The sequence below is a fragment of the Mytilus edulis genome, chromosome 5, assembly GCF_963676685.1.
Source record: "Mytilus edulis chromosome 5, xbMytEdul2.2, whole genome shotgun sequence".
NCBI lineage: Eukaryota > Metazoa > Mollusca > Bivalvia > Mytilida > Mytilidae > Mytilus > Mytilus edulis.
This window is the reverse complement of record NC_092348.1, coordinates 51,614,435-51,631,160: the sequence shown is the minus strand read 5'-3', so window position 1 is coordinate 51,631,160 and position 16,726 is coordinate 51,614,435. Positions and strand designations below refer to the sequence as shown.

At 33.7% G+C, this 16,726-nt stretch overlaps 1 protein-coding gene across 1 annotated transcript in view; it reads left to right on the top strand.

The window, feature by feature from the left end:
* LOC139525463 (GPI transamidase component PIG-T-like) overlaps nucleotides 1–16,726 on the top strand; it is a 128,266-nt gene that overhangs the window by 86,738 nt on the left and 24,802 nt on the right. Inside the window, exon 6 of the mRNA XM_071320815.1 lies at nucleotides 10,422–10,516. Within this exon, the coding sequence (XP_071176916.1) occupies nucleotides 10,422–10,516 (95 nt within the window). The remainder of the gene's footprint in view (nucleotides 1–10,421; nucleotides 10,517–16,726) is intronic.

Sequence of the window (16,726 nt, the reverse complement as noted above, 5' to 3'; positions counted from 1 at the left end):
CCAAGTGTTGTTACTTTGTAGCCAATCCATCATCCAAGATGGCCGCCAGCGGGGGACTTAGTTTAACATAGGACCTATTGGAAATGCATACAAATGACTTCTTTTAGAGAACCACTAAATGGAATGAAATCAAACATGGCATGAATGTTCCTAATGTGGTGCTGACCAAGTGTTGTTACTTTGTAGCCGATCCATTATCCAAGATGGACGCCAGCGGGGGACTTAGTTTAACATAGGACCCTATGGGAAATGCATACAAATGACTTCTTTTAGAGAACAACTGAATGGAATGAAACCAAACATTGCATGAATGTTCCTTATGCCGTGCTGACCATGTGTTGTTTCTTTGTAGCCCATCCATCATCCAAGATGGCCGCCAGCATGGGACTTAGTTTAACATAGGACCCTATGGGAAATGCATACAAATGACTTCTTTTAGAGAACCACTGAATGGAATGAAATCAAACATGGCATGAATGTTCCTAATGTGGTGCTGACCAAGTGTTGTTACTTTGTAGCCGATCCATTATCCAAGATGGCCGCCAGCAGGGACTTAGTTTAACATAGGACCCTATTGGAAATGCATACAAATGACTTCTTTTAGAGAACCACTGAATGGAATAAAACTAAACATTGCATTAATGTTCCTTATGAGGTGCTGACCAAGTGTTGTTACTTTGTAGCAGATCCATCATCCAAGATGGCCGCCAGCAGGGGACTTAGTTTAACATAGGACCCTATGGGAAATGCATACAAATGACTTCTTTTAGAGAACCACTGAATGGAAAAAACCAAACATGGCATGAATGTTCCTTATGAGGTGCTGACCAAGTGTTGTTACTTTGTAGCCGATCCGCCATCCAAGATGGCCGCCAGTGGGGGACTTTTGAATGAAATTAAACATGTTCCTTTCCTTATCAATGAGGTTGTGTTGTCACTTTTAGCCAAATTTTATATTTTTTCATATGATTTCAAAAACCCAAGTAGAATCAGGTGAGCAATACAGGCTCTTGAGAGCCTCTAGTTTGGATATTGAGCCCTATTTTTAAATTGGTTAACATTGAAGTCAAAAGGGTCCAAAATTTAAGTTTGTTTGATTTCATCAAAAACTGTATTATTGCAACTGTATGATATGCTGAATCTTGTTGTGAATTAAGATTTTAAACCAGATTTTCAAAGTAAAAATTGGATATAGAACTAGGTATGTAAGGCGTCAAGCAGGCAATCAGGGGACTGCCAAAATGTGTCCATTCATTTTCAAACGCTTTGCCAATTTTTTTCAAATTTAGATACATTGTATGTAGTTTTCTATGACTAAATGAAGGTTATTTAGTTCAATTTTCACCACTTTAGCCTTTCTCATTTTTGATTTCTTCACCCTTTTGGTAGATTATTATGTGATTGACTTTTTTTCCTATGAACAGCATGGGTTAAGAAATCCACTAGCCCAATGCCCAGGCCTAGAGCATAAATTTACAACTCTGCAATCGATAAGTGTAACCAAATATGACCGACAGACTAGTAACAAAAAGTTCTAAATTCCTAAATACAAAGTGGAAAATCCCTTCATCTCTATTCTATCTTAGCAAATCAAATTTAATTAAGTCATCTGGAATTCAAATTATTTAAACTGATATTTTGTTTTTTTTAAATATCTGTGACAAACTTTTTATAAAACCACAAAATATTTGCGGTTCTATATTGTTTTCATGTCTACGCAGGCATTTGGTTTTCATCGTTTACTATAGTATAAGTAAATGGAAATCTATGAAATTTAAACACAGGGTTTATGACCACAAAAAAAAGGTTGGGTTTGATTTTGGGGGTTATGGTCCCAACAGTTTAGGAATTAGGGTAAAAAAAAGGGCCCTAATAAGAATTTTTCTAGTTTCCAGACAAGAACTTGTGGAATGGTTAATGGATCTCTGAAATTATGCCACTAGTTTCCATACCACAAAGGGATGGCTCAAACCACTTAGGAATTAAGGGACAAAAAAGGGGATAACAAGGGTTTCCTGGTTAATACAACAAATTGAAGTTTTTAACAACCTTGACTGGCTATACAGCCCTTGCAGTCGGTTATACTTAATGGACAATTAATTTTATACAAAACATAATTTAAAAGCAGTATAAGGGAAGTAATTCAAACACAACAGGGACAATTTGTTCTCAAGATTTTAGAAATGAAGAAGAAAATTTCTTCAAATATTTTTTTTTTAGGTGGGGGGAGGATCGCAATTTGAAACAGAACAGACCTGAAAACTATTCCGATTTTCATGGTATCATCTGATTTTCATCCCTCAACCCGAATCCTGATATCTGGATCGTAAAACAGGGCAAAATCCTGATTATCTACGCTAATCAATGGTCACACTAGGTGTCATTATTTGTTGTTGCAAGTAATCAGATTACTTGATAGCTCATAACAATCCTCAAAATTAATTAATACTTGTAAAAAGAAATTCGGTCAGACGGCCTTTCAATTTTAATCAATTAATCATACAAGCACAATTTGCACCATTTATCGAAGTTCCATGACAAAATTGTAATAAGCTGACAGAACATTTAGTCTAGCGATAGACTGACCCCCTGTCCCTTTGTTCCAGCACAAATGTGTTAGCTCCCCTTATCTCACAGTGCTCTGTGGTACTGTTGGTGACAGATAAACAAATAATTTAAAATAGGCAACATCAATGTCTGCACAACAGTAATCCTGCCAATAATTAAGATTTTGTTTAAATTACACATACTATATGTATATCATCATATCTCCTCATTATACTTTTTATAAGTGTATTGTTGACTCAGACATTTCTACCCATGTGACTTATGTTTTTGACTCATAACAGAACGTATTACATGGATATTATAGAATGTAAAATAACAATCCTTATTATTCCACAGTATGTATATATTGATAGCTAAATCAATATTTGATTGGTTGAGACTATCCCACTTGTCATTGAACAAAACTTCATATTCCCTTCTGAGCATCATATTCCACTCTGATCATCATATTTCCCTCTGTAGATCGGGATCTCATCGTATGAAGTTACACGTTTATAATGTACATTAAGTTTTGAAGGTGTTTTTTCAAATAGCGCTAGTAAAGTCATAACCGTTAGTGTTAAAGTTATTCTGGAACTTTTATACTAATATAGTTAGTATAATAGTTCCATATTTATTCCAGCGTAAAAACAAAAAGACAATTAATTATTTTTTTTGAAATTGTTATTTGGGTGGAGAGTTGTCTCATTGGCACTCACACCACATCTTCCTATATCTTTTGATCCGTACTGTGTATCAATGTTTATGTCGTGTTTAGTTATTTTAACAAGTAAATAAGAAATAGTTATTTTAACAAGTAAATAAGAAAATAAAGTATGTATATTCATATCTTATAATCTGATAGTAAACAAAGTATAGGCAGTGGAATAAAACATTTATTCTCGTTAGCTTTGAGAGATATGAAGATTTGATCACCCTAAAAAAATCAAACATTTGTTCATGAAAATATTTTTTTTAAAAGAACAAAGAAAATGTTTTGTCCTGAGAAATATAAAAATCAAGAACACCGAAAATTTGTGTTTAGGCATCTCAAGAACATTTTGCAACAAATGCAAGAAAACATGAGTCTCTTTTCAAATCCAATTTATTAGAATAACGAATTATTCAAGAATTGAATGCTTCTTTTTGTAACTTTATTGGTGTGTAAAAGTGTTGACCAAATGTGCACACGGTCAACACTTTTACAACCCTATGAAGTTTCAAAAAGAAGCATTCAAAACTTATAATTACACTTTTTAGCTAGGATCATGAAAACATGATTTTTACGCCCCACCTACGATAGTAGAGGGGCATTATGTTTTTTGGTCTGTGCGTCTGTTCGTCCGTTCGTTCGTTCGTCCGTCCGTCCGTCCGTCCGTCCGTCTGTCCCGCTTCAGGTTAAAGTTTTTGGTCAAGGTAGTTTTTGATGAAGTTGAAGTCCAATCAACTTCAAACTTAGTATTTAGTATACATGTTCCCTATGATATGATCTTTTTAATTTTAATGCCAAATTAGAGGGTTTACCCCAATTTCACGGTCCACTGAACATAGAAAATGATAGTGCGAGTGGGGCATTCGTGTACTGGGGACACATTCTTGTTATTTAATTAAGCTGTGCACTTTGCACTTTATTGTGGGACCTCGTGTCATCATAAATGGTAAGTTTTATTGTGTAATGAAGTTGATTAAGGAATAACGTGATACTGCAGTGTAGCCAATCGGAATAACATATTATAATGAAACATACATCTAATGTAATTACAACAGAATAGTGTCCACCATGCACTTGCACTGCATTATCATTAGAATAGTTGAATAGAATGAAAATGCCTGTACCAAGTCAGGAATATGACAGTTCTTGTCCATTCGTTTTTGATGCGTTTTGTTATTTGATTTTGCCATGTGATTATGGACTTTCCGAATTGATTTTCCTCTGAGTTCAGTATTTTTGTGATTTTACTTTATACAAATGAATGAAAATTGTATATAAATGTTATACAAATATTTATGTATTATATGACAACAAATAAAGGCAACAGTGATATACCACTCTTCAAAACTCATAAATCCATGGACAAAAAACAAAATCGGGGTAACAAACTAAAACTGAGGGAAACGCATTAAATATAAGAGGAGAACAACAACACAACATTAAAATGTAACACACACAGAAACAGACTAAGCATTAAACAAAATCCTATGAGAATAACAAATATAACAAACCAGAGTATACTGATAACAGAGATAAAAGAGACATATATACATATATGTTCTTCTGATAGCAAATGAATATATAACTACATTGTCAATATAATAGTTATTACATTGAGCTTGAATTCCCAGTCATTTATTATTCATCATCCACACAGGAACTCGTCTCAGAGAAAAATATATATTATGTAATTTAATCTAACTTTCAGGAAGTAAGACATATATTGGTATCACGTTGGCGTCGTGGTCATCGTCGTCGTCCTCGTCGTCCGAAGACATTTGGTTTTTGCACTCTAACTTTAGAAAAAGTAAATAGAAATCTATGAAATTTAAACACAAGGTTTATGAACATCAAAGGAAGGTTGGGATTGATTTTGGGTGTTTTGGTCCCAACAGTTTAGGAACAAGGGGCCAAAAAGGTCCCAAATAAGTATTTTTCTTGGTTTTCGCACAATAACTTTGGTATAAGTGAACAGAAATCTATGAAATTTTAACATAAGGTCTATGACCACAAAAGGAAGGTTGGGATTGATTTTTGTCGAGCCTTCGACTTTAGTCGAAAAAGCGAGACTAAGCGATCCTACATTCCGTCGTCGTCGCCGTCTACAAATATTCACTCTGTGGTTAAAGTTTTTGAAATTTTAATAACTTTCTTAAACTATAGTGAATTTCTACCAAACTTGGACAGAAGCTTGTTTATGATCATAAGAAAGTATCCAGAAGTAAATTTTGTAAAAATAAAATTCCATTTTTTCTGTATTTTACTTATAAATGGGACTTAGTTTTTCTGCGAGGAAACATTACATTCACTCTGTGGTTAAAGTTTTAAAATTTTAATAACTTTCATAAACTATCCTTGATTTGTACCAAACTTGGACAGAAGCTTGTTTATGATCATAAGATAGTATCAAGAAGAAAATTTTGCAAAAATAAATTTCCACTTTTCTGTATTTTACTTATAAATGGACTTAGTTTTTCTGCGAGGAAACATTACATTCACTCTGTGGTTAAAGTTTTGAAAATTTTAATAACTTTCATAAACTATCCTTGATTTGTACTAAACTTGGACAGAAGCTTGTTTATGATCATAAGATAGTATCAAGAAGAAAATTTTGTAAAAATAAATTTCCACTTTTCCGTATTTTACTTATAAATGGACTTAATTTTTTTGCCAGAAAAAAAACATTCACTCTGTGATTTAAGTTTTTAAATTTTTTATAATGTTTTTAAACTGTCCTGGATTTCTACCAAACTTAGACAAAAGCTTGTTTCTGATCATAAGATGTTATTCAGAAGTAAGTTTTGTAAAAAAAAAAAATCACTTTTTCCGTATTTTACTTATAAATGGACTTAAATTTTCTTCCAGTTAACATTACATACAGTCTGCAGTTAAAGTTTATTAAACATTTATTAGATTCATAAACTATCCTGGATTTTTTTACCAAACTTGGAAACTTCTTTCAATCAAAAGACAGTATCGAGAGGGAAATTTTTATTGATGTTTTTCCTCAGTTTTGTTGAGTCTGCGATTAACAGCAAAAGTAGGCGAGACACTGGGTTCCGTGGAACCCTTACGAATTTTTGGAGTTTTAGTCCCAACAGTTTAGGAATTAGGGGCCAAAAACAGGTCCCAAAGAAGCATTTTTGCACAATAACTTTAGTAAAAGTTAATAGAAATCTATCAAATTTTAACACACGGTTTATGACCACAAAAGAAAGGTTTGGACTGATTTTGGGAGTTTTAGTCCCAACGAATTAAGGGCAAAAAGGGTCCAAAATTAAACTGTTTGATTTCATCAAAAAATGAATCATTGGGGTTCTTTGATATGCCAAAATCTAACCGTGTATTCAGATCTTAATTTTTGGTCCTGTTTTCAAATTTTTCTACATTAAGGTTCAAAGGGTCCAAAATTAAACTTAGCTTGATTTTAACAAAAATTAAATTCTTGGGGTTCTTTGATATGCTAAATCTAAACATGTACTTAGATTTTTTATTATGGGCCCAGTTTTCAAGTTGGTCCAAATCGGGGTCCAAAATTATCATATTAGGTATTGTGCAATACAAGAAATTTTCAATTGCACAGTATTCCGCAATAGCAAGAAATCTTCAATTGCACAGTATTGTGCAATAGCAAGAAATTTTCAATTGCACAGTATTGCGCAATAGCAAGAAATTTTCAAATGCACAGTATTGTGCAATAGTAAGAAATCTTCAATTGCACAGTATTGCGCAATAGCAAGAAATATCTAATTATACAATATTGTGCAATAGCAAGAAATTTTCAATTGCACAGTTTTGCGCAATAGTAAGAAATATTCAATTGCACAGTATTGTCCCGTTTTCAAATTGTTTTACATTAAGGTCCAAAGGGTCAAAAATTAAACTTTGTTTGATTTCAACCTGGATATTGGACCATAATAGGTAAATGTCCAATTTTAAAATTTTTAAGTTTTTAAGCTAAGAGGATTAATATCAACAGTATAGTGATCAATTGCTCAAAAGCGAAAACAATATTTTTAAGTTCATTAGACCACATTCGGTCTGTGTCAGAAACCTATGCTGTGTCAACTTTTTAATCACAATCCAAATTTAGAGTTGTATCAAGCTTAAATGTTGTGTCCATACTTGCCCCAACTGTTCAGGGTTCAACCTCTGCCATCGTATAAAGCTGCACCCTGCGGAGCATCTGGTTTCTTCTGAGACCAGTGTTTGTAACCATCAGCTAGAACTTGTGCCAATGTGGTCATCAGTTGTTCAGTACTTTAGTATTTTGATTATTTTCTATCCAGAGAACCTGTGTTTTAGAAAAATCAGTATGCATGCATGTTACCCAGATGTATTTTCTAACAGGATGAGAGAAATTTCATCAGGAAACTGTAAAAGATTGTCCTCAACTAATGTAACTGTAATGCAACCTTTTTAATGCCCCCCCAAGAGAAAACGAAAACGGGATCCATCGGGATCCCAATGCAATCCCGGTGAAATTGTCGGGATAAGCCGGGATAAGCATCTGGAGGCGGGTTCCCATTCGGGATAAATATCTGAAACTGGGATCCCATTCGGGATAACTGTCTGAAGCCGGGATTCCAGTCAAGATGAAACGGGATAAATATCGGACACTGGGATCCCAATCGGGGTAACTGTCTGAAGCTGGGATCCCAATCGGAACTGTTTAAAGCCGGGATCCCAATCGGGATGACTGTCTGAAGCTGGGATCCCAGTCTAGTTAAAACGGGAAATTGTATGAACCATATGTTATGTTGTTGAAAATATGTAAGTGTTTCTGTGGTCGGGTTGTTGTCTCTTTGACACATTCCCCACTTCCATTTTCAATTTTATTTTTATATGTCTCTGATAACATTAAGTACAGGTTATTGGTGTTAATTAACAATGCGTATGACACCAAAGCTGTCAGTTGAAGCCAATCACATTTAAGTGTCACTTAATATTCAGTTTGACAGATATTAATAAGTCAGAAAAATGCCGAGATTTTCGCGATAAAAATGGCAGGGCGTCCGAGAAATGTCAACGAGTGTTTTGCCAGAAAAGCTTGGGCGTTTCTGTTGTTCCCCAAGTTCCCATAAGTGCGTTTCTATTAGTTGTCGTCCGGCATCAATGATAAGATAATGATCGACATCGTAAAACTTTGATTTCTCAACTTATGTAAACTGTAAAAAATCATAACCACGTGCTTTGTTTTCAACTGTACTGCCGCGGGACAGTTCGACCCTAGAAAATACTGACTACTGTCCTAAATAATGCGGCCACTATCTTATCCGCATGCAGCATGTGCCGATTAATAAAGTATAATTTTCTTATATTTAGTAAAAACTGGCCAGTAATTAATACTTTTATGCGATACCCTTAATTTATTTATAATACCGTTACGGAGACAGATCAACTTGGCCGATATAATTTGGGGCGAGATTGTCACGTCGACGTTTGTGTACTGGTAAAAACGTCATCAAAATTTGTTTACGCTGAATTATGGACAGGACGAAGATGAAGATGTTTTCAGATAAGTGCATTAATAATTTAATTTAACATGTGTATATGTGCATATAATGATTATAAAAATAATTTATTGAGGAACTATGATTTGTATGGTTTTTATCTGAGCAAATCAACATCAGAAAGTCTGAAAGCATAAACTGAAAATATATTTATTTTTAACATATACAATGAATAAACTTGTTAACTTGTCACATAACAGGCATAAATAGTAGGTATGTCAAAATTTAATTCAGTTGTGTGTATGTTTATTTGGTGAAAATAATAAGTCGCTATAGTTATTTATCGTCAGGGGATAAAAAAGGGGGAAGGTAATTAATTTGCCAAAAAATTAAAATAACCTTCCAAGACTTCATAATTATTTGGACTAGCTTCCAATCTACTGTATTCTATAAACATTAAACATGCAATAATATTTCTATTGAATTTTTTGCTTCAAAACGTATTGAACAAATGATTCTTTGTGAATTTTTTTGATACTTTTAGGGGATATACTGATCTTTTAAATGGAGCTTCCAACGAAACAGATTGCATGCAGATATTCCAGTTACCATAATTTACTCAGCAATTCTAGTTGGAAGTACAGAGACAGCAAATTGATTAACAGAAAGGAAAACATGACATGTATCCTTTTGCATAAATAACCCAGGATTCCCAGTGGCAGTGCAATTTGAATTGGTGCATGTATATCCTGCTGGTATTAATTTTTGGGATCCCGCTTTTTTTCCTGTGAATCCCAGTATATTTCCACTGGGATTTACATCGGGATCCCGCTTCTTTTACGGGAATCCCGAAATTTATCCCAATACATTTACATCGGGATCCCGCTTATTTAGCGAGAATCCCGAAATTTTATCCCCGTGGGATCCCAATCAAAATCCCACAATATCCCAGTGGGATCCCACCTAATTCCACCGGGATAAAATTTCGGGAATCCCGGACTTTTGGCGGGATTCCCGAAATTTTATCCCGGTGGAATTAGGTGGGATCCCACTTGGAATCCCATCAAAATTCCAGCCGGGATTCCAGTGGAATTCCAGATTTATTTTCTCTTGGGGGCCACCTATGATAGTAGAGGTGCATTATATTTTCTGGTCTGTGCGTCTGTTCGTGCATCCGTATGTTCGTTCCTTCTTTTGTTTGTCCGTCCTACTTCAGGTTAAAGTTTTTGGTCAAGGTAGTTTTTTGATGAAGTTGAAGTCCAATCAATTTGAAACTGAATACACATGTTCCCTGTGATATGACCTTTCTAATTTTAATGCCAAATTAGAGTTTTTACCCCACTTTGAGGGTCCACTGAAAATAGAAAATGAGTCATGTGGGGCATCTGTGTACTGAGGACGCATTCTTGTTTCATTTATCATATTTTAAGTGGTAATATCTCAACACATAGAATGAAAATATAAGGAGACAAGGGATCACCTTGTCTATAGACTCATTCTTTAGAGAGAAAACTGATTAGGGTTCTCCCTGATTTACAGCTGATTTAATATTGATATAAAAATATTTGGTTTTAGCAAAAGCTAAATACGATAGATTGAAACTGTAAAAAGAAAAATTGATCAGCAATTGATAATTTTGACTTTTAGGTGACTTCTTCAATTAGCTAGTTGATTCAGTGTTTATATCATTGAATACATTTTAATTGTAGATTGGAGTTTTAAGAAGACATTGGGACAGCCTCTAAGTTCACAGTGTTCTATGGCCACACTTAGTAAAATATATGTTGATATAACATCTCAGCAGGTATGATCAATTTAAAGGGAAAATTCGCAAAAAAAAGAAAAATATATTATGTTGTTTGTGCATAAAAATTCAAATTTATTGATATTATTTTTTATTAGCATCGATTTTAAATTCAGACTCAACTTTCTACATGTAGCCATCTTGACGTCTTCCTGATTAAATACAACTAGCATGTTTATCTATTGTCATAAAAATTCATAATATCTAATAAAATTAGTAGATTTAGCTAACAAAGTACTTGAATAGAGTAACATTATTTGTTAGTGGAAAATTGTTTTAATGTTAATTAGGCTTGAATTAAAAATTGTTTGCTCTTCCCTCTCTGTGATTAAAGTAAGATAACTCTGGTCAATTTTTCTTATTGGTATTTATGAATTTTGAACATTTAAAAACAAATTAAAGAAATTATAGATATACATAGATGTCTTTGATAAACTAATGAAAAAAAACGAGTATCTAGTACATTTACCAGATTTTGTAACGATTTTAAATTCAATAAAAACACTATATGTAAAAGATAAAATCATAACCCTGTTTAAGGTAGACAATCAACACATTGACTTTATGAAATTGACTATAAAGGGCAATAACTCCTTAAAGGGTCAACTGACCATTTTGGTCATGTTGACTTATTTGTAGATCTTACTTTGCTGAACATTATTGTTGTTTACAGTTTATCTCTATCTATAATAGTATTCAAGATAATAACAAAAAAAAACAGCAAAATTTCCTTAAAAATTACCAATTTGGGGGCAGCAACCCAACAACAAATTGTCCAATTCATCTGAAAATTTCAGGGCAGATAGATATTTACTTGATGAACTTTAACCCCTTGTAAGATTTGCTCTAAATGCTTTGGTTTTAGAGTTATAAGCCAAAATCTGCATTTTACCCCTATGTTCTATTTTTAGCCATGATGGCCATCTTGGTTGGTTTGCTGAGTCACCGCACAGATTTTTAAAACTAAATACCCTAATAATGATTGTGGCTAAGTTTGGTTAAATTTACCCTAGTAGTTTGAGAGGAGAAGAATTTTGTAAAAGATTACAAAACTTTAGGAAAAATTGGTAAAAATTACTATAAAGGGCAATAACTCCTTAAGGGGTTAACTGACCATTTTGCTCATGTTGACTTATTTGTAGATCTTACTTTGCTGAACATTATGGATGTTGACAGTTTATCTCTATCTATAATAATATTCAAGATAATAACTGAAAACAGCAAAATTTCCTTAAAATTACCAATTTAGGGGCAGCAACCCAAAAACCAGTTGTCCGATTCATCTGAAAATTTCAGGGCATATAGATCTTGACTTAATAAACAATTTCGGATTTGCTCTAAATGCTTTGGTTTCAGAGTTATAAGCCAAACTATACATTTTACCCCATTGTTCTATTTTTAGCCAGGCTGGCCATCTTGGTTGGTTTGGGGGGTCACCAGACACATTTTTATCTCACCTGGCCCGACGTTCCAGTGTCCGGCGTCTGGCGGCGTCCGGCGTCGTCCTGCGTCCGGCGTGAACTTTTACAAAAATCTTCTCCTCTGAAACTACTGGGCCAAATTTAACCAAACTTGACCACAATCATCATTGGGGTATCTAGTTTTAAAAGTGTGTCTGGTGATTCGCCCAACCAACCAAGATGGCCACCATGGCTAAAAATATAACATAGGGGTAAAATGCAGTTTTTGGCTAATAACTCAAAAACTGAAGGGTTGCTGCCCCTGAATTCGTAATTTTAAGGAACTTTTACTGTTTTTGGTTATTATCTTGAATATTATTATAGATAGAGATAAACTGTACACAGGAATAATGTTCAGAGAAGTAAATTTACAAATAAGTCAACATGACCGAAATAGTCAGTTGACCCCTTTAGGAGTTATTGCCCTTTATAGTCAATTGTTAACCATTTTTCTTAAATTTTAGTTATCTTTTACAAAAATCTTCTCTGAAACTACTGGGATAAATTAATCCAAACTTGGCCACAATCATCTTTGGGGTATTTAGTTTAAAAAAGAAGTCCAGTGACCCGGCCATCCAACCAAGATGGCCGCCATGGCTAAAAATAGAACAAAGGGTTAAAATGCAGTTTTTGGCTTATAACTCAAAAACCAAAGCATTTAGAGCAAATCTGACAAGGTGTTAAATTGTTTTTCAAGTCAAGATCTATCCCCCCTCAAATTTTCAGACAAATCGGACAACCGTTTGTTAGGTTCTTCCCCTGAATTAGCAATTTGAAGGAAATTTTGTCGTTTTTGGTTATTATCTTGAATATAATTATAAAAAGAGATAAACTGTAAACAGCAATAATGTACAGAAAAGTAAGATCTACAAATAGGTCAACATGACCAAAATGGTCAGTTGACCCCTTAAGGAGTTATTGCCCTTTATAGTAATTTTTTTACAATTTTTCATAAATTTTTGTAATCTTTTCCAAAAATCTTCTCCTCTGAAACTACTTGGCAAAATTTAACCATACTTGGCCACTATTATCATTTAAGTATCTAGTTAAACAGTGATCGGGAAGGTCGTGCGCCTTGCGCCTATAGCGCATATTGACAAGCAATGGCGCATACATTGATAAATGTAAGCGCCCACGTGGCGCACGATAGTTTTCACTTCGTTTCGAAACGTTAAGATATCGTAAATGAATTTCCGATAATGTTCCGTGCCGCCATGTGTGTGTACACAACTGTGTAATGTTCCTCTAATAATAGGAGCACCTATATATTTTTGGGACGTCTCGGGTGTTTTCCTATCATAATAGAACCATGCAATTTAACGTCTCGGTGTTTTCCTATTGTAATAATAGAACCATGCGGTCTAACGGATAACCCGAAAAACGTAATTAACCATCATTCATGATATATTATTTTTATAAACAACTTTAAATTTGTGAAATTTGGCTAGTACAGACGAGTTTTAACTCTAATAATAATCTCATTTAGTTTAGCTTGCTATTATTTCGATTGAAGAACCCCAAAGACTTTTTAGGAATATAGTTTTTGATCTCCATAACAGACGCTTAGTGTCCTTGTCATTTTTTGGTCTTTGGCTCGTTTTGACATTTTGTAAACATGACTTCAGCGATTTGTTGTTTTGTTCTATGAATTAATGGTACTCTATACTGTTTGTTATTCTTGTCAATGTGATGAAGTTACAATAATTCAAGAAGTGCAGAGGAAATGCCCGAACTTAAAAAATGTGTGCGTTGACCAGGACATCCAACCAAGATGGCGGCCATGGCTTAAAATAGAAAATAAGGGTAAAATGTAAATTTTGGCTTATAACTCTGAAACCAAAGCATTTAGAGCAAATCGTACATGGAGATGAATCAGAAAACGGGTTGTTTGAATGCTGACCCTGAATTGGTAATTTTTAAGGAAATTTTGCTGTTTTTATACGACCGCAAAAATTTTAATTTTTTGGTCGTATATTGCTATCACGTTGGCGTCGATGTCGTAGTCGTCGTCGTCCTCGTCGTCCGAATACTTTTAGTTTTCACACTCTAACTTTAGTAAAAGTGAATAGAAATTTTAACACAAGGTTTATGACCACAAAAGGAAGGTTGGGATTGATTTTGGGAGTTTTGGTCCCAACATTTTAGGAATTAGGGGCCAAAAAGGGCCCAAATAAGCATTTTCTTGGTTTTCGCACTATAACTTTAGTTTAAGTGAATAGAAATCTATGAAATTTTGACACAAGGTTTATGATTGATTTTTGGAGTTGAGGTCACAACAGTTTATGAATTAGGGGCCAAAAAGGGGCCCAAATAAGCATTATTAAGCAAAATTGAACTTTGTTTGATTTCATCAAAAATTGAATAATTGGGGTACTTTGATATGCCGAATCTAACTATGTATGTAGATTCTTAATTTTTGGTCCCGTTTTCAAATTGGTCTACATTAAGGTCCAAAGGGTCCAAAATTAAACTTAGTTTGATTTTAACAAAAATTGAATCCTTGGGGTTCTTTGATATGCTGAATTTAAAAATGTACCGGTACTTAGATTTTTAATTATTGGCCTTGTTTGCAAGTTGGTCCAAATGGGGGTCCAAAATTAAACTTTGTTTGATTTCATCAAAAATTGAATAAATGGGTTCTTTGATATGCCAAATCTAACTGTGTATGTAGATTCTTAATTTTTGGTCCAGTTTTCAAATTGGTCTACATTAAGGTCCAAAGGGTTCAAAATTAAACTAAGTTTGATTTTAAGAAAAATTAAATTCTTGGGCTTATTTGATATGCTTTATCTAAATATGTACTTTGATTTTTGATTATGGGCCCAGTTTTCAAGTTGGTCCAAATCAGGATTCCATATCAAGTATTGTGCAATAGCAAGAAATTTTCAATTGCACAGTATTGCACAATAGCAAGAAATATCTAATTGCACAATATTGTGCAATAGCAATTAATTTTCAATTGGAGTTATCTTTCTTTGTATAGAATAGTAGTTGATAATATATGTTGGAAATTTGCCAGACATGACTATGATGTCATTTTCTATTTTTGTTTGCCAATAACTTTATGTAAATAACTTCATTGGAAATTTGCCAATATAAAATGTTGCTGATGAAGCTTTTTTTCCTTATCTTATCTAAAATGTTTTTAGATAATGTATGTTGGACATTTGCCAGACATGACTATGATGTCATTTTCTATTTTTATTTGCCAATAACTTTATGTAAATAACTTCATTGGAAATTTGCCAATATAAAATGTTGCTGATGAAGTTTTTTTTTATTGTTTTATACAATAAACAATGTATATTCACTTTTACTACCAACCAATCTTTACCATTCAGTGATAACAAGCACTTTATTTTACATTTTAATATTTTATGATGTATTTAAAAGAGTAGTTATTGTTGCAAACTCCATTAGAAATTTGAATTGATATCAGTTTTGGAAAAAGGGAAACGGGGATGTGAAAAAAAGGGGGGGGGGGTTAAATTTTTCTCATTTCAGATTTCATAAATAAAAAGAAAATTTCTTCAAACATTTTTTTGAGAGGATTAATATTCAACAGCATAGTGAATTGCTCAAAGGCAAAAAAAACAACTTTTAAGTTCATTAGACCACATTCATTCTGTGTCAGAAACCTATGCTGTGTCAAGTAACTCAACTATTTAATTTTAGATTTAAAAAGTTTGAAGAAGAAATCTTTAATTGATTTGTAAAATCTTGACATTTATTTTGTGTAAAAAAAACCCATGTAATGTAAAAAGTTTGATCACAATCCAAATTCAGAGCTGTATCACGCTTGAATGTTTTGTCCATACTTGCCCCAACTGTTCAGGGTTCGACCTCTGCGGTCGTATAAAGCTGCGCCCTGCGGAGCACCTGGTTGGTTATTATCTTCAATATTATTAAAGATAACTTGTAAACAGCAATAATGTTCAGCAAAGTAAGATCTACAAATAAATCTACATGACCAAAATGGTCAGTTGACCCCTTGAGGAGTTTTTGCCCTTTATAGTCGTTTTTATACGACCGCAAAAATTTTAATTTTTCGTCGTATATTGCTATCACGTTGACGTCGTCGTCGTCCTGCGTCGTCGTTGTCCCAATACTTTTAGTTTTCGCACTCTAACTTTAGTAAAAGTGAATAGAAATGAATGAAATTTTAACACAAGGTATATGACCACAAAAGGAAGGTTGGGAATGATTTTGGGAGTTTTTGTCCCAACATTTTAGGAATAAGGGGCCAAAAAGGGCCCAAATAAGCATTTTCTTGGTTTTCGCACTATAACTTTAGTTTAAGTGAATAGAAATCTACGAAATTTTGTCACAAGGTTTATGACCACAAAAGGAAGGTTGGGATTGATTTTGGGAGTTTTGGTTTCAACAGTTTAGGAATTAGGGGCCAAAAAAGGGCCCAAAGAAGCATTATTCTTGGTTTTCGCACAATAACTTTAGTTTAAGTAAATAGAAATCAATGAAATTTAAACACAATGTTAATGACTACAAAAGGAAGGTTGGTATTGATTTTGGGAGTTTAGGTCCCAACAGTTTAGGAATTAGGGGCCAAAAAGGGACCCAAATAAGCATTTTTTTTGGTTTTCGCACCATAACGTTAGTATAAGTAAATAGAAATCTATGAAATTTAAACACAAGGTTTATGACCATAAAAGGAAGGTTGGTATTGATTTGGGGAGTTTTGGTCCCAACATAATAAGGGGCCCAAAGGGTCCAAAATTAAACTTTGTTTGAT